The sequence below is a fragment of the Trichomycterus rosablanca genome, chromosome 14, assembly GCF_030014385.1.
Source record: "Trichomycterus rosablanca isolate fTriRos1 chromosome 14, fTriRos1.hap1, whole genome shotgun sequence".
Classification (NCBI taxonomy): Eukaryota; Metazoa; Chordata; class Actinopteri; order Siluriformes; family Trichomycteridae; genus Trichomycterus; species Trichomycterus rosablanca.
Window position 1 is genome coordinate 26,131,710 of NC_086001.1, and position 25,069 is coordinate 26,156,778.

A 25,069-nucleotide genomic window follows, 5' to 3' on the forward strand; every position below is an offset into this window, starting at 1 on the left:
GAAAAGTTGGTCTGGGGAATGTGATAGCTTGAAGCAGTTTCTGGGAAGATTGCCAGAACACCTGCTTTGTCTCACCTTGCCAACAGGGAGACTGTGCCCTTGGGAAAGGCACAACGTAAGGAGTGATCTAAGGGGGAGGTCACTGATAAATGAGGCTGTCGTTTCTCATACTGAACCAGACACCCTGTTAATAAAAAGATATCATCATCAAAAACATGGAACACCTTTTTGTATTTCATTTTATTTTTGTGTGGTTATGTATAATCAATTTGATGGCATCACAATGACATAATGGGAATTTAGCGTATTTTAGTTTAATTACATATGATTATCACATATAGGTGCTTCCCGTCTCTAAAGGACGTTAAACTCTGCTCTATCAGGTATCTGAGGGTCCACGCATGCTTTTAATTGTGTAAGTTTGAGATCTGACTTCTGCTATTGGAGAAGAATGCAATGTTTTGCATTCTAAGGGGGATTGTTAGGAAAATTAAAATTGGACACCCCACCTGTTAGCAAAGTAAAACAGTGAGTTACAATTGAGTTGGTGCAAGGTCGATGTGAAGGGAGTAAAACAGATAATTGCTAGCACTCAGATACATAGAAGAACTCCCTAATAATGTCCTGTACCGATAAGGCCGGATTCGGTGCCTCGGACAAGGTCAATGACGACAATAAAGTAACATCTGAAAGAATTAATTAGGACTGGTTTGAACAGACCATGAGAACAAAGAACTCGATTTATAGAGAAGGTGTGGGCAAAGTTATAAAAGCACGTTGAACTCTGCGCACGGGGTCTGTCTCTCTCTGACTTGCATTGATTATTCTCTGAAAGCAGAAGTGCAGATACCAGCTGGTGAGGCCTGAGGAGAACCAAACCTTTTCTAAATAAACTTTGTTAGACTTGAGAACTTGGCTAATTGATCATTTGTCACCCAGAACTCGATTTATCGATTAACACTCAACAAAATATAAATGAAAATGTGCAAAACAAAAAGAAAATCCAGGTGACAGTATTATTTGTAAGTATTTAATGAAGATTAGCATTCAGAAAAACCAAGGAGCTCATCTTTGATGGGTTGATCCTGTTTCTCCTTTCTGTTATGATCTGCCCTGTTAAAAAAGATTCTCTCTGAGGGGACAGATACACAGTCTATGTGCCATCACATGTAAGCACAAACGCCACCATGTATCTTGACCAATCACGTGCGGTTTTGACAGAAAAAAAAATGGGAAAAAACTAATCGGCTCCCAGTCAGGAGCCGGATCCCGTCGTTCACTTTAAAGAGCCGACTCTTAGAGCCGGATCGTTCGCGACCGACCCATCACTACAGTGAAGATCTGCAGAAATGAGCGGCTCCTAAACTGAATTTGGTTGTTATTGCACCAGAAATGCAGCAGTTTCATGTTATTTTAATGATCCGAGATCTCAGTCCTACTTCAGACATCGCTGTCTAGTCATTTCTTATGTTCAAACTTTCTTAATACACATCTAAGAGGTTTTGTAGGTTCTTATATGTGTGTTCTGTTTAAACTATATATTTCTTAAAGTTCTTGACTGAGCTTAATGCCGCCAACCACTGACTGGAGCAGATACGACTCAGGTCCTAGGATTTGTACGTGTAGATTCTGGGTTTTAGGAAGTTGAGCTACTGTTAATTTTTTTTTTCCAGTTGAACTAAAAACAACCTGAATTGATGTTTTAACTGTTCATTAAGACTTCACTAAGAGTTATTACCATCAAGCAAATGTAAAGCATATTTCTGTATGAAGAGCATCTGTTTCTAGATAATATACACTGAGGTTTAAAGCATAATGGAAAGGGTTCAGTAATTGTGTAGTAGTTTAAAAGTGACAGTAAGTCTGTGTCTGTTTCTGTTACTTATTCTGAATTGTGTTTGTTTGTAAACTGTGAATTAGTTCTTAATCTGGTCGTGATGTTAGTGAATTAAACCTACATCACTCTGATGGTCTGATCGATGAGCTGTCTGTTCTGACCTGCTGCTTAAGCCCGGCTAGCTCAGTCAGTAGAGCATGAGACGCTTAATCTCAGGGTCATGGGTTCGAGCCCCACGTTGGGTGAGTAGCTTTGTTTAACATCTATGCAAACCAAAAGAACATTCTTCCAATTTGGACAGAACTGAAGGGCTGTCAGTGTAGAATCGGGTATGTGGGTATATGCACTGCATTTGGACATCAGTTGGTTAGAGAGTGGTGCTAATAACGCCAAGGTCGTGGGTTTGATCTCCGTACGTACACTTTTGGACTTAAACTAACGAACGAGTGAGCTTTCTCTAACTAGCAGGTCCGATTGACCTGGGCTTCAAACGTTGTCTCTGACAAGTGTGAGCTCTGTGTACTTTGGTCAGTGGAAGTAGTTTTATAGCTTTATAAAAACATTGTACTTACTTACTATTTCCATTCTTGCAGGAGTGTGGGTTTACCTTCCACTTCAATAGTGAGGCGTGTCCAGCTCTGCTACAGAAACTGTCATTTGTGTCCCTGTTAAAAACTTTAGCTTAGTTAAAGCAAATAAAGACACATTTAAAATCTTCATCTTTAATTACAGATTTAAAGTTGCATAAAACAAATGTTTGTACAAATAATATAAAACCAAAGTACAAAATAAACATTTCACTTATTTTAATTATCTCACAAATCACTTCTCAGTTTTAAAGGTCAAAGGCAGCAGCATCTTTTAGATCAGAACAGCTATTAACATTAAATATCACTATAGAGGAAATCCTGAAGACAGCAATGTAAACCTTTCATTTCAATACAAGCTGCAGTAAAGTTACATAGTTGATCCATGGTAAAAAAAGAACCTCACATTTGGGTTGTTGTAATAACACAATGGTTAAACTGCACAACACAACAACCTTAAAACATTTTCACATGCATTCGGCCTTTTCTTTCCTGTATACCAAAAACAGTCACAAATCAGGTCTACAACACGTTACAAAAACACTTGGGACATTTTTATTTTTGCTTTCTTTATCTTGAAAGTTTACATTGTATTGAAACTAAAATAACCAAATAAGTAATTAACATTTATGTTCATTCATCATCTTAACACATATTACAAACTAATCAAGCTCGTCAAATTTCAGACATTGTTCACGTAAACAAAAATCTCAAGTGGATGCACAAGATTCATTTATTTATAGACGGTGCTGTTTATTGTTTTACACTTCAAAACATGAACAGTTTTCAAAAAAATAACAACAAACCCAACAGGAACATTTAATAATTAAAAAAATTAAATAATAATAATAATAATAATAGCAATAATAATAAGAATGTCACAAATCTGTACCCAAGCAACAAGCTGTAATTTATTTAGTTATTAATTTATTTTGGTTTCAATACAACATCACATCAGCAAGAAAAAATGTGATTTGTAAGGTGTTGCAGGCAGCAAAGACGACTTTTCTGGTACATAGGAAAGAACAAATAAATATTACAAAATATTACCACCGATATCAGCAAGTAACTTTGTTTAACTGCCTTTGAAAATCAAAGGTCTCCTTGTTCTGAATTTATTATTAGCTAAACTTAAAAAAGCCAAATTACAATCTTTACTGTTTAACTGACTTTTAAAGTGGAGTTTATAATCATGTGGAGATCATCATCCTCATCTAGTGGTGCTAGAGATACATTACATCTTGTTCAATAGGTACAGATTTGTGACTTTATTATTATTATTATTAATGTATTTTTTATTCTTTTTAATAGTATTTGCATAATTTTATTAGCATTTTTCATACTGTCTCAACTTTTTCTGATTTGGGGAGTGTAATAGACTTGAGAAGAAAGAAGTTTAAGGTGAAAATGATCACATTTACCATTTTGTAATGTACAGAAATCTTCTCTTATGTTTTTAAATATTCAGTTTGTCTTTTATTTAATTTAGTTTTAATATCTGAATCCATTTAGATGATAAATATTTAAGAAAAGAAGAAATCAGATTAGATTAGATTCAACTTTATTGTCATTGTGCAGAGTAAACAAGTACAGAGCCAATGAAATGCAGTAATACACGCGATGTACACGCGCCGCCATCTTGCCAAATGAGGAAAGGGGGTAAATACTTTTTCACAGCACTGAATAAATGGTGATTAATAAATTGAAAAAGAAAATCTTCATAAATGTATCACTGCCTCACAGATTCTAAAATCACTCAAACAGTTTAATGTTACACTTTCATGTAAATTTTACATTTAATTTGTTCAATCTGACAGTTTCACTGATCCTGAATAAAGATAAAACCCCGGGTAGAGGAGCTGAGTGAACGTGGTCTGAACTCTGTGGAGGAGCTTCATTGTATCAGAGACGCTGTAGAAGGTCAGAGTTCCTGCTTCATAATCCACATACACTCCTATTCTAGAGGAACTCGGCATTATGGGAATTTTAGTCTCTTTGTTATTGTGCAGGAATGAAAATCCAGATGGATAACAGAACAATCTCCAGGACTGATTATTACATCCAAACACACACTCAACACCACGTCCCTTCCTGCTGATGCTTTTATATGACACTGCTATATAAACCCCATCATCCCCACTCCACTCAACCTCCCAGTAACAACGTCCACTCACACTCTCTCTACACACAACCTGAGACCAAAAATCAAATCTATCTGGATGATCAGGATACGACTGTAATGTTCTACTGTTGGTCACCACTTTGTTCTCCTCAGACAGATGGAGGTTTTTATTTACTGTGTTTGGATCCAGTGTGAACCCACAAACATCTGGAGAGGAAACACAAAATAAACCAATTAACATAGAAGAGAGAGAGTGTGTGTGTGTACAGTGTGTGTGTGTGTGTGTGTGTAATTATACATAGCAACACACAATCCAAACACACACAAACCCTACACATACACACAATCACACACACATTACACAAACACTACACAAACACACACATTACACAAACACCACACAAACACACACAAAATACACAAACACACATTAAACATACACACAAACACACACAAAATACACAAACACACATTACATATACACACACAAATACTACACAAACACACATACACATTAAAAAAACACTACAAAAATGCACACAAACCCTACACAATCACACAAACCCTACACAATCAAACACTACACAATCACACAAACCCTACACAATCACACAAACCCTACACAATCAAACACTACACAATCACACAAACCCTACACAATCACACAAACCCTACACAATCACACAAACCCTACACCATCACACAAACCCTACACAATCACACAAACCCTACACAATCAAACAAACCCTACACCATCACACAAACCCTACACAATCACACAAACCCTACACAATCAAACAAACCCTACACAATCACACAAGCCCTACACAATCACACAAACCCTACACAATCAAACAAACCCTACACAATCAAACACTACACAATCACACAAACCCTACACAATAAAAAAAAACCTACACCATCACACAAACCCTACACAATCACACAAACCCTACACAATCAAACAAACCCTACACAATCACACAAACCCTACACAATCAAACCCTACACAATCAAACCCTACACAATCACGCAAACCCTACACAATCACACAAACCCTACACAATCAAACAAACCCTACACAATCAAACCCTACACAATCACACAAACCCTACACAATCAAACAAACCCTACACAATCACACCCTACACAATCAAACACTACACAGTCACACAAACCCTACACAATCAAACAAACCCTACACCATCACACAAACCCTACACAATCACACAAACCCTACACAATCAAACACTACAAAATCAAACCCTACACAATCACACAAACCCTACACAATCACACAAACCCTACACAATCACACAAACCCTACACAATCACACAAGCCCTACACAATCACACAAACCCTACACAATCAAACAAACCCTACACAATCACACGAACCCTACACAATCAAACCCTACACAATCAAACACTACACAATCACACAAACCCTACACAATCACTGCACAATCACACAAACCCTACACAATCACACAAACCCTACACAATCACACAAACCCTACACAATCACACAAACCCTACACAATCAAACACTACACAATCACACAAACCCTACACAATCAAACACTACACAATCAAACCCAACACAATCACACAAACCCTACACAATCACACAAACTCTACACAATCAAACAAACCCTACACAATCACACAAACCCTACACAATCAAACCCTAAACAATCAAACACTACACAAACACTGCACAATCACACAAACCCTACACAATCACACAAACCCTAAACAATCAAACAAACCCTACACAATCACACAAACCCTACACAATCAAACACTACACAATCACACAAACCCTACACAATCAAACAAACCCTACACAATCACACAAACCCTACACAATCAAACACTACACAATCAAACACTACACGATCACACAAACCCTACACAAACACTACACAAACACTGCACAATCACACAAACCCTACACAATCAAACAAACCCTACACAATCACACAAACCCTACACAATCAAACACTACACGATCACACAAACCCTACACAATCAAACCCTACACAATCAAACACTACACTACACGATCAAAATCTACACAATCACACAAACCCTACACAATCACACAAACCCTACACAATCAAATACTACACAATCACACAAAAACTACACAATCACAAACCCTACACAATCAAACACTACACAATCACCCAAACACTACACAATCACACACTACACAATCAAACACTACACAAAAAAAAAAAAAAATACACAATCACACAAACCCTACACAAACACTACACAAACCCTACACAATCAAACAAACCCTACACAATCACACAAACCCTACACAATCAAACACTACACGATCACACAAACCCTACACAATCAAACCCTACACAATCAAACACTACACTACACGATCAAAATCTACACAATCACACAAACCCTACACAATCACACAAACCCTACACAATCAAATACTACACAATCACACAAAAACTACACAATCACACAAACCCTACACAATCAAACACTACACAATCACCCAAACACTACACAATCACACACTACACAATCAAACACTACACAATAAAAAAAAACCTACACAATCACACAAACCCTACACAAACACTACACAATCACACAAACCCTACACAATCACACAAACCCTACACAATCACACACTACACAATCAAACACTACACAATCAAACAAACCCAACACAATCACACAAACCCTACATAATCAAACACTACACAATCACACAAACCCTACACAATCAAACACTACACAATCAAACACTACACAATCACACAAACCCTACACAAACACTACACAATCACACAAACCCTACACAATCACACAAACCCTACACAATCACACACTACACAATCAAACACTACACAATCAAACAAACCCAACACAATCACACAAACCCTACATAATCAAACACTACACAATCACACAAACCCTACACAATCAAACCCTACATAATCAAACACTACACAATCACACAAACCCTACACAATCACACACTACACAATCAAACACTACACAATCAAACAAACCCTACACAATCACACAAACCCTACACGATCACACAAACCCTACACAATCACACAAACCATACACAATCAAACAAACCCTACACAATCAAACATTACACAATCAAACACTACACAATCACACATACCCAACACAATCACACAAACCCTACACAATCAAACACTACACAATCAAGCAAACACTACACAATCACACAAACCCTACACAATCAAACCCTACACAATCAAACACTACACAATCACACAAACCCTACACAATCGAACAAACCCTACACAATCAAATAATACACAATCACACAAACCCTACACCATCACACAAACCCTACACAATCAAATAAACCCTACACCATCACACAAACCCTACACAATCACACAAACCCTACATAATCACACAAACCCTACACAATCAAACAAACCCTACACAATCACACAAACCCTACACAATCACACAAACCCTACACAGTTACACAAACACTACACAATCAAACAAACCCTACACAATCACAAAAACCCTACACAATCACACAAACCCTACACAATCACACAATCCCTACACAATCAAACACTACACAATCACACAAACCCTACACAATCAAACACTACACGATCACACAAACCCTACACAATCAAACACTACACAAACACTGCACAATCACACAAACCCTACACAACCACACAAACCCTACACAATTAAACAAACCCTACACAATCACACAAACCCTACACAATCAAACACTACACAATCAAAAACTACATAATCACACAAACCCTACACAATCACACAAACCTTACACAATCAAACACTACACAATCAAAAACTACACCATCACACAAACCCTACACAATCACATAAACTCACACATACACACATACATTACACAAACACTACACAAACACACACATTACACACACAATGCACAAATATACACAGAAACTACACATATACACAAATACTACAAAAAACACATTACACAAACAGAACAAAAATGCATACAAACCTTACACAATCACACAAACACTACACAATCACATAGAAACCTTACACAATCACACAAACACTACACAATCACACAAACACACACACATTACACAAACACTACACAATCACACAAACACTACACAATCACATAGAAACCCTACACAATCACACAAACACTACACAATCACACAAACACACACATACATTACACAAACACTACACAAACACAAAAACCTTCGCATACACACAAAGACTACATAAACACACACATGCATTACACAAACACTACACAAACACACACAAACCTTACACATACACACAAACACTACACAAACACACACATACATTACCCAAACACTACACAAACACATACAAACCATACGCATACACACAAACACTACACAATCACACAAACACTACACAAACACACACATACATTACACAAACACACACAAACCCTACACATACACACAAACACATACAAACCATACGCATACACACAAACACTACACAATCACACAAACACTACACAAACACACACATACATTACACAAACACACACAAACCCAAATTCGAGCAGCATGGCCCAGCAGCACCGGTATTGGACGAGCGACGTAGACGGCGAACAGAGCGGCCAAAACGGAAGCGTGGCAGGAGAGGTGGGCTTCATGCTAGGCTAAAGGCTAGGGCTACACGACCACCGCTACCTAGCCTGTTGCTGGCTAACGTTCGCTCCCTCGAAAACAAGCTGGATGAGCTGAGAACCAGGATAACAACACAATGTGAGATCAGAGACTGCTGTGCTGTAACTGGATACTAGATTTTCTATCTGACCGATCTCAGTCAGTCAGGATTGGCACGCGAACATCCAGCACAAAGACCATAAACATTGGGACACCTCAAGGCTGCGTGCTGAGCCCTCTTCTGTACTCGCTCTTCACACATAACTGTGTGGCCTCTTATAACACCACCAGTATTATTAAGTTTGCTGATGACACCACCGTCATTGGTCTTATTACTGGGGAGGATGAGACGGCGTACAGGAAGGAGGTAGCAGATCTTGTGGGCTGGTGTCAGAACAACAATCTTTCATTAAATATCAACAAGACAAAGGAACTGATTGTGGACCCCAGGAGGAGAGGAGAACAGCATACACCACTGTATATAGGTGGAACAGTAGTGGAGAAGGTGAAAACCTTCAAATTCCTGGGTGTGCACATCAGTGAGGATCTCACCTGGTCCTGCAACACACACCACATCATCAAAAAGTCACAACAGAGACTGTACTTCCTAAGAAGACTAAAAAAATTTGGCATGTCAACCAAAATTCTCAGCAACTTCTACAAATGTAGAGTGGAAAGTGTCCTTACCAGCTCCATCACAGTCTGGTACGGAAACTGCACTGCAGAGGACAGGAAGGCACTCCAGCGTGTAATAAAAACTGCACAAAGAATTTCTGGAACGTCCTTCCCTGCACTACAGGACATTTATCAGAACTGCCTTAGTTTATTTCTATTTTTATTACTTTGTATATAAAACGTTTTTTTTTTATAGTTTAAATTTAAATATTTTTTGAAAAAGTTTTATACTAATTCTTTTATTGTGTTAGTTTAATTTTGTTTTATGTACAATACTTATTGATGTTTGGAGGATAACCAAAGTAGGAATTTCATTGTACAGTGTAACTGCTGGTTCTTCTGTGCACATGACAGTAAAACTCTTGAATCTTGACTTCACCACACAAACATACATTACACAAACACACACAAACCCTACACTAACACACAAACACTACACAAATACACACAGACACTACACATACACACAAATACAACTCAAACACAAACATTACACAAACACTGCACAATCACACAGATACTACACATACACACATACATTACACAAACACACACAAACACAGACACAATCACACAATCATTAAATAATCACATACAAACCCTATGCATACACACAAACACTACACACACATACATCACACAAACACATACAAACCCTACACAATCACACAAACACACAAACATTACACAAACACATACAAACCCTACGCATACACACAAACACTACACAATCACACAAACACTACACAATCACACAAACATTACACAAACACTGCACAAACACTACATATACACACAGATACTACTCAAACACACATTACACAAACCCTACGCATACACACAAACACTACACAATCACACAAACACTACACAATCACACACAAACATTACACAAACACTGCACAAACACACAGATACTACTCAAACACACATTACACAAACACTGCGCAATCACACAGACACTACACATACACACATACAGTATCTCACAAAAGTGAGTACGCCCCTCACATTTTTGCAAATATTTGATTATATCTTTTCATGGGACAAAACTATAGAAATGAAACTTGGTTATAACTTAGAGTAGTCAGTGTACAGCTGATATAGCAGTGTAGATGTACTGTCTTCTGAAAATAACTCAACACACAGCCATTAATGTCTAAATAGCTGCAACATAAGTGAGTACACCCCACAGTGAACATGTCCACATTGTGCCCAAATGTGTCGTTGTCCCTCCCTGGTGTCATGTGTCAAGGTCCCAGGTGTGAATGGGGAGCAGAGCTGTTAAATTTGGTGTTTTGGGTACAATTCTCTCATACTGGCCACTGGATATTCAACATGGCACCTCATGGCAAAGAACTCTCTGAGGATGTGAGAAATAGAATTGTTGCTCTCCACAAAGATGGCCTGGGCTATAAGAAGATTGCTAACACCCTGAAACTAAGCAACAGCACGGTGGCCAAGGTCATACAGCGGTTTTCCAGGACAGGTTCCACTCGGAACAGGCTTCACCAGGGTCGACCAAAGAAGTTGAGTCCACGTGTTAAGCGTCATATCCAGAGGTTGGCTTTAAAAACATAGACGCATGAGTGCTGCCAGCATTGCTGCAGAGGTTAAAGAAGCGGGAGGTCAGCCTGTCAGTGCTCAGACCATACGCCGCACACTGCATCAACTCGGTCTGCATGGTCGTCATCCCAGAAGGAAGCTGATGCACAAGAAAGCCCACAAACAGTTTGCTGAAGACAAGCAGTCCACGAATGGATTACTGGAATGTCCTGTGGTCTGACGAGACCAAGATAAACTTGTTTGGCTCAGATGGTGACCAGAATGTGTGGCGGCGCCCTGGTAAGAAGTACCAAGACAACTGTCTCTTGCCTACAGGCAAGCATGGTGGTAGCATCATGGTATTGGGCTGCATGAGTGCTGCCGGCACTGGGGAGCTGCAGTTCATTGAGGGAAACATGAATTCCAACATGTACTGTGACATTCTGAAACAGAGCATGCTTCCCTCACTCCGGAAACTTGGCTGCATGGCAGTTTTTTAACACAATAATGACCCCAAATACAACCTCCAAGATGACAACTGCCTTGCTGACAAAGCTGAAGGTAAAGGTCAGAGGTGGAAAGAATACTAAAATATTGTACTTAAGTAAAAGTACTATTACTTTGATGATTTTTTACTTAAGTACAAGTAAAATTACTAGTCTAAAAATCTACTCAAGTAAAAATTAACTCTTAAAATTTAAACTGTACTCAGAGTAAACGTTAACCACTTTACACACCTAACAGACTGCAACTGCTGTTATCAATTAAAAACAGCATTATTTCTGTTTATTCTCAATAAATCGCTGTATTTTATAACTAGTTGGACTTGACGCTAACTAACTTGGTTCAGGTCAATAGTGCCAACTAGGGTTGCCAACTTTTAGAACTGGAAATAAAAAAAAACACCATGGGCTGGTGGGCTGGTGGGTTGGTGGAAGACATAGTGTGGGGGGTGGGATGTCAGGTGTTTACCTGTGTGGGAGGGGGGGGGGGGTTAGGGTTGCACTTATAAAAAATATAACGGGTCTTACACCGTCGTAGGAACATGATCAAAAACAAACCAGCAGAATCTTACAATCACATTTATGCTGTCCGTTTTACTTAAAAAATCACAATATTTCATAATGCTTTGCTATCGTTGCAAAATGAAAGCGTACCGTAAACAGCAGAACCGCGACCCAGATCAATCACACAACAGCAGAAAATCATAACCACTTATCTGCTGACCGATCTATATCCATGTGTTGTTCCATTAAATATATAATCCACTTTATATAAGACCATCTTGTATGTTTCCAGAATATATAAATCCATACCCACCTTATAAAAACTATTGTAGATCATTTATTCTCTCGGCTTTCCCGGTAAAAAGCTTACATTGGTTATTCGCTCACTAAACTGTCATTTATACAACAACCAATGAAGAGAGAGATTGAAATTCCACCTAGAATGTGAATTCGGAAGCTCTGATTGGTTTATACATCTGAATCTCTTCACCAAATGAACTGATTCATAGAGTTGTTTATGGATCTAACAGTTTAGCCACCACTGCTCTACATTTGCGCAGGTTTGATGTCGAGTTTTTTATTGTTTTCTTTTTTTTACTCAGTAACGAATGTTATTTAAAATGTAGCGAATTACAGTTCTTAATACAAAACATACTTAAGTAAAAGTAAAATTACTGGCTGTAAAATCTACTTTAAAAAGTACAAGTGCACAAAAAAACTCAATTATAGTAACGCGAGTAAATGTAATTTGTTACTTTCCACCTCTGGTAAAGGTGATGGACTAAATCCAATTGAGCACCTGTGGGGCATCCTCAAGTGGAAGGTTGAGGAGTTCAAGGTGTCTAACATCCACCAGCTCCGTGATGTCATCATGGAGGAGTGGAAGAGGATTCCAGTAGCAACCTGTGCAGCTCTGGTGAATTCCATGTCCAAGAGGGTTAAGGCAGTGCTAGGTAATAATGGTGGTCACACAAAATATTGACACTTTGGGCACAATTTGGACATGTTCACTGTGGGGTGTACTCACATGTGTTGCAGCTATTTAGACATTAATGGCTGTGTGTTGAGTTATTTTCAGAAGTAAATCTATACTGCTATACAAGTTACATCCAAGTTTCATTTCTATAGTGTTGTCCCATGAAAAGATAAAATCAAATATTTGCAGAAATGTGTACTCACTTTTGTAAGATACTGTACATTACACAAACACTACACAAACAAACACACATATATTACACAAACTCATACAAACCCTACACATACACAAAGACACTACACAATCACACAAATACTACTACAACACAACTACTACTCAAACACAAACAAATGCTACACAAAAGCATGAACACTACACTGACATATAGACACTACACATAAGCACAAATATTACTCAAACACACACATACTACTCAAACACACACAAATACTGCACAAACACACACATACTATTCAAACACACAAATACTGCTCAAACACACACATACTACTCAAACACACAAATACTGCACAAACACACACATACTACTCAAACACACACATACTACTCAAACACACAAATACTGCTCAAACACAAATATTACTCAAACACACAAATACTGCTCAAACACACACATACTACTCAAACTAGGGCTGGACGATATGGCTAAAATTTGCACCTGCGTGCAAAAATGCTTCCGCAAAAAAGTAACACCGGCAAAGCGCGCCAACCGCCCAACACACATACTACTCAAACACAAATATTACTTGTAGTATTGTACACTACACAAACACACACATTTGTTACAAACACTACACAAACAAACACACAAATACATTACACAAGCACAGACAAACCCTACACAAATACACAGACACCAACATTTACAAATGCACACAAATGCTACACAAACTAATGAAAACTACACAAACACACAAATACATTACACAAGCACAGACAAACCCTACACATACTCACACAGACACTACACAAATACACAGACACCAACATTTACAAATGCACACAAATGCTACACAAACTAATGAAAACTACACACACACAAATGTTACACAAACGCACAAAAACACTACACAGACATATAGAAACACCCCACAAACATGACACATTCACAAACAGTACACAGACACACACCAGCAACATACAATCCAACAACAAACACAACGTCATGCTAATAAAGCTTTTTGAATTGTGTTTCAGTGTGTGTGTGTGTGTGTGCACATATGAGTGTGTGTGTGTCTGTTAATGTGTGTGTAAGTGTGAATGTGTGTAAACGTGTGTGAGAGGGTGTGTCTGTGTAAATGTGTGTTGGTGTATGTTAGTGTGTGTGTGTGTGTGTGTGTGTGTGTTTCAAGGGTTTCTGTGACTGAATCATAAAGATTTATAAAACCTCCTGGAGCAAAAATATACAGACAGCAGTTTAAATGGTTGTTTTACTTGTTTTAACCTCTAAAGTTCTTGGTGATTTTAAATAACTATAGAAGAAAAGTACATGAAACAGTGGTCTTTAGCAAGGACCAAAAATGTCCCTAATCTGAGGCATGATCACTGTCAGAACCACTTCACCACTGTCCAAACAAATTTCAAAATAGATCAAAAAAGTAATTGTAATACAGTATAGTCTGGAAAAAGTTACAAAGTCAATCCTAAGATTTTAGTACTTTAGCGAACCACAGTAAGAGCCATGATCTCTAAATGACACTTTGTAACAGCTAAGATGCTTCAAGAGCTCATCAATGTCTCATTAAGAAAAACATACAAGAACCCAAACAAACATTTAGGAAACCGCAGGACCTGCTGACCTCAATTTAAATCTGATTTAATGATTCCAGTATTAGAAGGAGACTGAGCACAAATAAAATCCATGGGAGAGTCACAAGGTAAAATCACTGTTAACTAAGAGGAACATAAAGCCCCGCCTCTCATTTACCAATATAAGAACCTTAATGACCCTCAAGCTTTTTGGTGATGATGTTCTGTGAACTGATGAGTCAGAATTCTTATACTTGCAATGAAGCTAAAACAGCATTTTACAATAAAAAACATCTCACTTAACAGTCAGTCATGGTGGTGGTTGTGTGATGGTGTTTCAGGATTAAAGAAGAACGTTTGGTCATCAGTTCATGATTTAAAGATTAAACACTCGTGCAATATAAAAACACAACAATTTCAAATAACAAGTAGATCTTTGTTAAAATAAATCTGAGGAAATAAAGTTTAGGTTTTGGACCTAATCAAATCTGGACTTGAACCAAACTGAGCTGCTGTAGCATCTGAACTAGTAACGTGACAAATATGTAAAAATACAGATAACTGGGGGGTGTAAATACTTTTTCACTGCACTGTGTATGTTTGTGTGTTTGGAAGAAACTTACATTGTAGAAAATCTTCTCTGATTTCAGGTTCAGGAGGTGAAGTAATCCGGACTTTCTTCACTGCAGAGAGAGTAACAGTACAATCACTTATCACAGTAAATAAATATCTGCACTAGAAAGTGTCGCAGGTACAGCCAGTAAGAAGTTTGACATGTTCCTCGAGTGTTTGTCTAAAGTGACTTTAAGTCTGAGAAACTACAGTGTGAGTGTATTTCATTTAACCCTGGACTCACTGTGACCATGACCAGTACTGGGTTAATAAGTAAATGAATGATGATCCTTCACTCACCTTCATCTGGTATCTTCTCACACTGATCTTTCCAGAATTCTTCTACTTTCTCTCTCAGCTGAGATACAGACTTTGTAACATCATCAAATGAGAGGAAAGGACTGATTGTGATGGCGGCTGATTCTGCAGATCCAGCAGGAGCTGAGAGAGACTGAAAATTCTACATCCAGACAGATAATGTTCACAGAGAAACAACAAGATGATGATGAATCACAAATGATGGACGACAGAAGCACAGAGTGATGTTTCTCCTAATAACATTAACAGTATTTAATGCTCTCTCGGAAAAGCTGATTCTGATTCTCACAATTTCTCAGAACCCCGAGTGTTACGACTTTATCGGTAATAATGTGTTTTGTGTAGGGGGGTCTTCTCTATGTTACAGATTTGTGGAAGATGTACAAAGGTGCACAAAGCTACCACCAGGGGGAGATGCCTATAAAAAGAAGACCTCTGGGAAGAAAGGAGAGGATGCTTTGCTTGTGACGTGGTTCTCCCCAACATGTTTAAATGAATGCTAACAATAATCAAGTTTAAGGAAACCATTACGTTTAAGGGAACAAAGTCTTCAAGTTTCAAAGATTTCAAGTTTAGGGGACGTCACGTTACAAGGTACCGCTGTAATTTATTACCTGGACTGGTGCAGCAATAATATAATTATTTGTAAGTGCTGTTACCTGGAGGAAATGGACGGGATCCTCTGTGTGTGAAAGCTGTTCCAGTTCAGCATCTTTCCTCTTCAGCTCTACAATCTGCTGCTCCACCTGCTTCAGGACTTTTCCAGCTTGACTTACTTCTGCTGTCTCTCGATCTCTGATCAGATCTTTTAGCTCAGAGCATCTTCTGTTAATTGAGTTGATTAGTTCAGTACAGATCCTCTCAATGTTTTCCACTGCTGTCTGTGCAGAACACTGTTAGAAGATTTAGAAAGAGAAAACATTTCTCATTCAGATATTTGTCCATCCTTCACATTCATATGTAGCTACTGACCAGACTAAGACTTTCATCACTCATAGCTTGGTGGTGGTGCTAAATGGCTTAATTTTTTATACCCTTGAAAATGTTACCATCATCATGTCTACATGATGCAGTATTTGATACTCTACCTCCCAAATATAAGAAAGAGTTCCAGTCTTCTACCTTCCACCTAGTGCTGGACAATAATTCGATATCAATATACAGTGTATCACAAAAGTGAGTACACCCCTCACATTTCTGCAGATATTTAAGTATATCTTTTCATGGGACAACACTGACAAAATGACACTTTGACACAATGAAAAGTAGTCTGTGTGCAGCTTATATAACAGTGTAAATTTATTCTTCCCTCAAAATAACTCAATATACAGCCATTAATGTCTAAACCACCGGCAACAAAAGTGAGTACACCCCTTAATGAAAGTTCCTGAAGTGTCAATATTTTGTGTGGCCACCATTATTTCCCAGAACTGCCTTAACTCTCCTGGGCATGGAGTTTACCAGAGCTTCACAGGTTGCCACTGGAATGCTTTTCCACTCCTCCATGACGACATCACGGAGCTGGCGGATATTCGAGACTTTGCACTCCTCCACCTTCCGCTTGAGGATGCCCCAAAGATGTTCGATTGGGTTTAGGTCTGGAGACATGCTTGGCCAGTCCATCACCTTTACCCTCAGCCTCTTCAATAAAGCAGTGGTCGTCTTAGAGGTGTGTTTGGGGTCATTATCATGCTGGAACACTGCCCTGCGACCCAGTTTCCGGAGGGAGGGGATCATGCTCTGCTCAGTATTTCACAGTACATATTGGAGTTCATGTGTCCCTCAATGAAATGTAACTCCCCAACACCTGCTGCACTCATGCAGCCCCAGACCATGGCATTCCCACCACCATGCTTGACTGTAGGCATGACACACTTATCTTTGTACTCCTCACCTGATTGCCGCCACACATGCTTGAGACCATCTGAACCAAACAAATTAATCTTGGTCTCATCAGACCATAGGACATGGTTCCAGTAATCCATGTCCTTTGTTGACATGTCTTCAGCAAACTGTTTGCGGGCTTTCTTGTGTAGAGACTTCAGAAGAGGCTTCCTTCTGGGGTGACAGCCATGCAGACCAATTTTATGTAGTGTGCGGCGTATGGTCTGAGCACTGACAGGCTGACAGACCACCTTTTCAATCTCTGCAGCAATGCTGACAGCACTCCTGCGCCTATCTTTCAAAGACAGCAGTTGGATGTGACGCTGAGCACGTGCACTCAGCTTCTTTGGACGACCAACGCGAGGTCTGTTCTGAGTGGACCCTGCTCTTTTAAAACGCTGGATGATCTTGGCCACTGTGCTGCAGCTCAGTTTCAGGGTGTTGGCAATCTTCTTGTAGCCTTGGCCATCTTCATGTAGCGCAACAATTCGTCTTTTAAGATCCTCAGAGAGTTCTTTGCCATGAGGTGCCATGTTGGAACTTTCAGTGACCAGTATGAGAGAGTGTGAGAGCTGTACTACTAAATTGAACACACCTGCTCCCTATGCACACCTGAGACCTAGTAACACTAACAAATCACATGACATTTTGGAGGGAAAATGACAAGCAGTGCTCAATTTGGACATTTAGGGGTGTAGTCTCTTAGGGGTGTACTCACTTTTGTTGCCGGTGGTTTAGACATTAATGGCTGTATATTGAGTTATTTTGAGGGAAGAATAAATTTACACTGTTATATAAGCTGCACACAGACTACTTTTCATTGTGTCAAAGTGTCATTTTGTCAGTGTTGTCCCATGAAAAGATATACTTAAATATCTGCAGAAATGTGAGGGGTGTACTCACTTTTGTGATACACTGTATATCGCGATAGAAAATGTTTCAATAACGGTGATATGATTTTTAAACAAATTCGATCGATATGCATATGTCAGTGCGTGATGACGTACGCCACAGGCACGAAGCCAGTGCTCAGCGTTACCACTCTGATTACACCACGCTCCCTATAACACGGTGGATATTAGCGGCTAAATGAGTTCAACAGCTGTGAGTGAACGAGCATCCTGAGTTGAAAAAGAAGCAGTAGAAATAGTTGATATGAGAGGAAAGACTAGACTCTTTTTTTCTGTATTCTTCAAGCACAACACCTGATATAGCAAATTCTGCAGCAACTCGAAGTACTTTTTATATTCTTTATCCTGGTTGAGCATTTTTGTTCGAAAATGTTCACATACAAATAATAATCAGTCCATGTTGTGGATTAAAGTTAGTTAAGACCAGGTAGAAAGTAACAAATTACATTTACTTGCGTTACTGTAATTAAGTAGTTATTTGTGTACTTGTACTTTTTAAAGTAGATTTCACAGCCTGTAATTTTACTTTTACTTAAGTATGTTTTGTATTAGAAATTGTAATCGGCTACTTTTTTAAATAACATCCGTTACTGAGTAAAACAAAAAACGCTAAAGAAATCGCGTCTGGGAAGCTACTGCAGTGAATTCTGCGATGGGGAGTCGGATCTTTTGTCTCGGTTCCTTTTAAAGAGCCGTATATATACATAACGACTCCCAGAAGCGCGACTCGGTTCCTTTATTTCAGTTTAAAGGGCCGTTCAATAGATTCGAATCATTCTACGACACATCACTAGTGGTTATACAGTTTGAAACAGTTTTATGGGACTAAAATGACACATTACACATCCCTAAATGTTTTAAATGTTGTATCAACATGTTTCTTCTATTATATTAAAATTAAAAACAACTATTGTTTGCATTACACAGAAGAGACCCCCCCTCTCCTGTTAATGAAGTAACAAAGTGAAGTTTACTCTGAGTACATTTTAAATGAGTTACTTTTTACTTGAGTAGATTTTTAGACTAATAACTTTACTCATACTTAAGTAAAAATTCATTAAAGTAATAGTAATTTTACTTGAGTACAATATTTTAGTACTCTTTCCCCTTCTGGGTAAGACATATATTATATTATATATTGTCAAAGCTTATGTTTATTTGAGAATAATGTTGTGTTTTTGTCTGTATACAAATGCTGAATACAAGTAAAAGGTGCAAGCTAATTTATTTGTATTATTATTATTATTATTTGTAAAATATTATGTAATTGTAAAGGGTGAGATTTCATAGACATTGCAAATAAATTTTTTAGAGGTTTGCAGGTACAGCCTTTCAATGTTGGTGTTTTTCTTTTTTTTTTTTTACTTCCACCTTAAACTCCAGCACTTCTTCAGTGTTCATCATCACTTTAGTTTTTACTGCATTTATCAGCATGTTTTATTTCCTCACAGATTTTCGACACGTATGTCCTTAATTCAAAATTATATGTGTGGATTAAATATAATAAAACCTAAAAGCACCATATATACTGTAAAATGTGCTGTGGTAGCATACTGTTACAGAAATTCTTTTGAGTATCAGAAATCAGGAGTATAAGAAATCTTATACAGTAATTTATGTTTAAGCATCTTGATCCAAAGCAACAATCAATAATCTTTTTGGGTGGCTCAGTCAATGTCCTAATCTGATTTTATTACCCTTATAACTATTAGCACAACCTCAGAATTGTTGTACAGCATCAATCAGCAACTAACCAGGCAGAATTTATAGATTTTTTAAATTCATGAACAAAAATGCTTCATCACTTGCAAAGTTACCTGATATCTGTTTATAAAATTTACCTTGTGAGACTCCACAGCGTTTATCAGCTCACAAAGTTCCTTCTCTCTGTTCTGGATTTTCTCCTGGAATTTTCTCTGGATCTCCAGCAGCTGCTTCTACACAGAATAACAATTCAGGATTTACTTGTATTATGTACGAGCACCACATAAACAACGTCAGTGTAAATGCTAATGTTTGTTTGTTTGTTTGTTTATTAGGATTTTAACGTCATGTTTTACACTTTGGTTACATTCATGACAGGACAGGTAGTTACACAAGTTTCATCAGTTAACAAGTTTATATCGAACACAGTCATGGACAATTTTAGTATCTCCAATTCACCTCACTTGCATGTCTTTGGACTGTGGGAGGAAACCGGAGCACCCGGAAGAAACCCATGCAGACACAGGAAGAACATGCAAACTCCACACAGAAAGGACCCGGACTGCCCCACCTGGGGATTGAACCCAGGACCTTCTTGCTGTGAGGCGACAGTGCTACCCACTTAGCCACCATGCCGCCTAAATGCTAATGATCTGTTACTTGTTAAAGAGAGCTGTATAATATTTTTACCTGTTTCTCAGTTCTTTCTGCTGCAGCTGATATTGTATCATGTCCTTTATGATCATCCATGGTACACAACACACAGATACACTGCTTATCAGTACGACAGTAAACCTCCAGCAGTTTATCATGCTGAGAGCAGATCTGATCCTGGAGTCGTCTGGAAGCTTTAACCAGCTTGTGCTTCTTATAAGCAGGAATTCGATAATGAGGCTGAAGGTGAGTTTCACAGAAAGAGGCCAAACACACCAGACAGGATTTAACAGCTTTGTATTTTCTCTCTGTACAGTAATCACACTCCACATCTTCAGGTCCAGAAAGAAGTGGAACTTGGGCTTCTCTCTTCTTCAGATTCTCTACAACGTTTGCCAGAATAATGTTTTTACTCACTTCAGGTCTTGGAGTGAAGGTTTTTCTACACTGTGGACAGCTGTATGTTCCCTTATCATCCTCCTGATCCCAGCAGTTATTAATACACACCATACAGAAACTGTGTCCACATGATGTAGTTACTGGATCCTTCAGTGTTTCCAGACAGACTGAACAGCTGAACTCGTCCTGAGTCACTGAATTTTTTGACTCGGCCATTTTTCTACACGTAAACAAAAACACCAGTAAACACAGCAACTTATTTACAGCAGCTCAGACTTCCTGGTTTTGTTCATGTTTTGTTCATGAGCGTTATGTTCATGTTTACGTTTTTCGATTTTTGTTCATTTTTAAAATGTTTTGATGACTTACTGTACTCATGCTGTGGGACTTTTAATTTGTAATGTGGTTGTAGTAAGTAGTACAGATGACTAGTTAACTACTACAACCTTTGTCTTATCAAAATTTGCATTTTTCAATTGTTGTTAATCTTCTATATTTTATTATTGCTGTACCTTTACTGTATTACATTTTATGATTCGTTACTGTACTCATGTTGTAGGACTTTTATAATGTGGTTGAAGTAACTAGTACAAATGACTAACTACTACATTCTTGGTTATATGAAAAAAATTATGTTTTTTTTTTTTACTTTGAATTCTTTATTACTGTACCCATACTGTAGGGTTTGTTTCTGTAATTTAAGTGTAGTGGGTGGTACATGTCACTAGGTAACTATTGCATCGTTTATTATATTAAAATGATTGATTTTAGAATGGTTGACACTAGGGCTGGGCGATATATCGATATTTTAAAAATATCGATATATTTTCATACGCAATATAAGATAAGACAATATCGCATATATCGATATAAATGTTGCGTTCCAGTTAGATCCGACAGTTCGTCTTTCTCTTCTCCCAGTTTGTCTCTGCACATGCTCACCTGCCCCGCCCCTCTCCCTCACTGCCCCGCCCCTCTCCCTCACTGCCCCGCCCCTCTCCCTCACGGAACACAACTCGCCCCTCCCCACCGCTTCAGCAGTAATTCCTGCAGGCAGCGATAGCATGGAGACGGATAAAGGCATGACCGAAGCTATCGAAGAGGAGCTGCTTACTAAAAAGAAAAATAAGGACTCTTTTTGGAATTATTTGGAGATGGTTCGAATTCAAAGTGTCAGATGAGCAGCAGAATAATGTATTCTGTAGAGAACGCCGAAAACAAGTCCAGACAAAAGGTTCCAGCTCCATGTACCTTCATTCGTTTTTCACTTCAAATCCCAAAGTTAAAAAACAAGAAAACGAGTCGTTATTCGTTTCAAAAACCAATACAAGCGCATGCACGGGCTGACATGCACGTATTTACTTCATATATAAACAGTATAAATCATGCAAGTGTTGAGAAAGTAATAATAACGTAGCGGTGCGTCTCCTGTTGTTCTGACGTGTGTGTTTGTATATGTGATGTGCATATATTTGCTCTATCTGTAAAAATCAAACATTATGGGAGTGATTTCTGTACTGGATGTTGTACGTGGTCGTGTTAGTTTATACTGGACGATCGCCCGACGTCCGACACGTCATTTATTTATTTATCTTCTATTATAGTATTTCTTGTTGTCGGCCAATAAACAACCAAACATTATTAAATTGCATGAACTAACTCTGCAGTAAACAAGGAGCAAACAGCAATTAAACAACAAATAAAGCTGTTAAATAATAATAAAGTGCATGAAGCATAACGCTGATTAAAATGCATTAAATGTTGTAATAGTTACACAGTAACATGAACGATTAGTTCTGCCTGTATTACAGAACTGAGTTCTATACAGTAAAAGAAAATATTAATGTAAATGTTAATGTTGTGGCGACATATACATAAAATAATGTATAAAGTCCAAACATGTGGGGGTGGGGGGTTAAAGAGGGGTTTACTTTAACGGGGTTTTACTTTTAATGTCGCACAAGCTCAGCCGGAAACCGTGTCATTCCAACATCTTCCCTACACACTTGCTCCCTGTGCCCTATAGTACACTTAACATTCTTAAAGGACCAGACAATATATTTGTGATTCACATTACACAACAGGAGATGCCTTAGAAAACTACTTTTTTTTTTTCTTAGAATAGCTCTTTTTTTTTTTTTTTTTTTTTTTTTTTTTTTAAGGAAAAATAATTCTTGTGTGAAGCTTCCCCAGCATAAATATTAATAAAAGTACCTGTAAAAAAATTGGAAAATGTAGCTTTGTCTCAGAAGTGTCTTTTTGTTATTACCTTATGGGATAAAAAAAATATCGAGATATATATCGTATATCGCCATTCAGAAAAAAATATCGAGATATAATTTTTGATCCATATCGCCCAGCCCTAGTTGACACTATATATTGTTACTGTACCCATACTGTAGGACTTTATACAGTTGTATTGAATGGTACATGCCACTGGGTAATAACTACACCTCGGCTTCATGCACTTTTTAGACGCTCCCTTAGCACTTCCTTAGCATTTCAACTCAGATGAACCTCACATTTACAAAATAACAGAAAATAAACATTTACAGAAAAAACGTTTTAAACATATTTGATTGTAGTTTGTTCCTTGTTTACTGCAGAATCAGTTAATGCAGTTTCACTCATTTTTGGATGTTTATTAGCCGAGAACGAGCCGAAAGAAACTCGAATGTCAGGCGAATGTCCAAGACTTCCTGGTTTAGTTCATGAGTGTTCTGTTCAAAACAAGTGTGTTTAAATCAAATCAACAATCTGAACTACATAAAGTAACAATACACAGTAATGTACAGAAGTGTGGAAATGTATAAACTCACCTGCGTTCATCAACTTCAATTATCAACAAAACTACAAACACAGACACGGAACAGATCCGCACTCTTCTTCTTCTTCTTCTTCTTGGTTTACTGGCGGGTGACATCTCTTTGGTGCATACCGCCACCAACTGTACAGGATGTGTGTAACGGGACTTAGCAGGCAATGCTTTTCTAGGTCTTAGATATTTTTAATTAAACCTGTATCATTCAGGAAAATAAGTAATGATTTTATTCTGTCACACTGCATCCCTTCTTCTTTAAGAATATTTTCTATTCCATTCCCTGCCTCCCTTTCTTGCCATTGGTGTCTATATTCTGTGTATTTATTGCAGCTAAATAAGACATGATGTACATCTTCTTGGACTTGACATATATTACATAACCCATTGCCTTTCCCTATTACCTGTAGTGTGCTATTAAGACCTGTATGACCCAACCTTAATCTACTATATACAATCTCTTCCATTCTGTTGAGGCCCCCATACCTTTTCCTGGATTGTATAATATTGCCTGGCATTATATTCAGCTTCACATTCA

At 38.1% G+C, this 25,069-nt stretch overlaps 1 protein-coding gene across 1 annotated transcript; it reads right to left on the reverse strand.

Annotated features, from left to right (window-relative positions):
• Positions 1–3,968: 3,968 nt before the first annotated feature.
• On the reverse strand, positions 3,969–24,611 carry LOC134326789 (tripartite motif-containing protein 16-like). The gene is made up of 7 exons (XM_063008948.1): positions 24,533–24,611; positions 21,351–21,933; positions 20,798–20,893; positions 16,821–17,054; positions 16,144–16,303; positions 15,855–15,914; positions 3,969–4,753 (listed from the first exon to the last, which is right to left on the reverse strand). The coding sequence occupies exons 2-7, from the start codon at positions 21,927–21,929 to the stop codon at positions 4,230–4,232; spliced, it is 1,653 nt and encodes a 550-aa protein (XP_062865018.1). The 5' UTR covers positions 21,930–21,933; positions 24,533–24,611; the 3' UTR covers positions 3,969–4,229.
• Between the last annotated feature and the right edge of the window lie 458 nt (positions 24,612–25,069).

What these genes read in the sequence shown, in the direction of transcription:
- LOC134326789 (XM_063008948.1), bottom strand. Translation starts at nt 21,929, where the DNA reads ATGGCCGAGTCAAAAAATTCAGTGACTCAGGACGAGTTCAGCTGTTCA. An exon ending in ACGCTGTGGAGTCTCACAAG is followed by an intron (nt 17,055 to 20,797) that starts GTAAATTTTATA and finishes ATCTTCTAACAG; the next exon opens with TGTTCTGCACAGACAGCAGT. An exon ending in CAGAGAAGATTTTCTACAAT is followed by an intron (nt 4,754 to 15,854) that starts GTAAGTTTCTTC and finishes TTTCCTCTCCAG; the next exon opens with ATGTTTGTGGGTTCACACTG.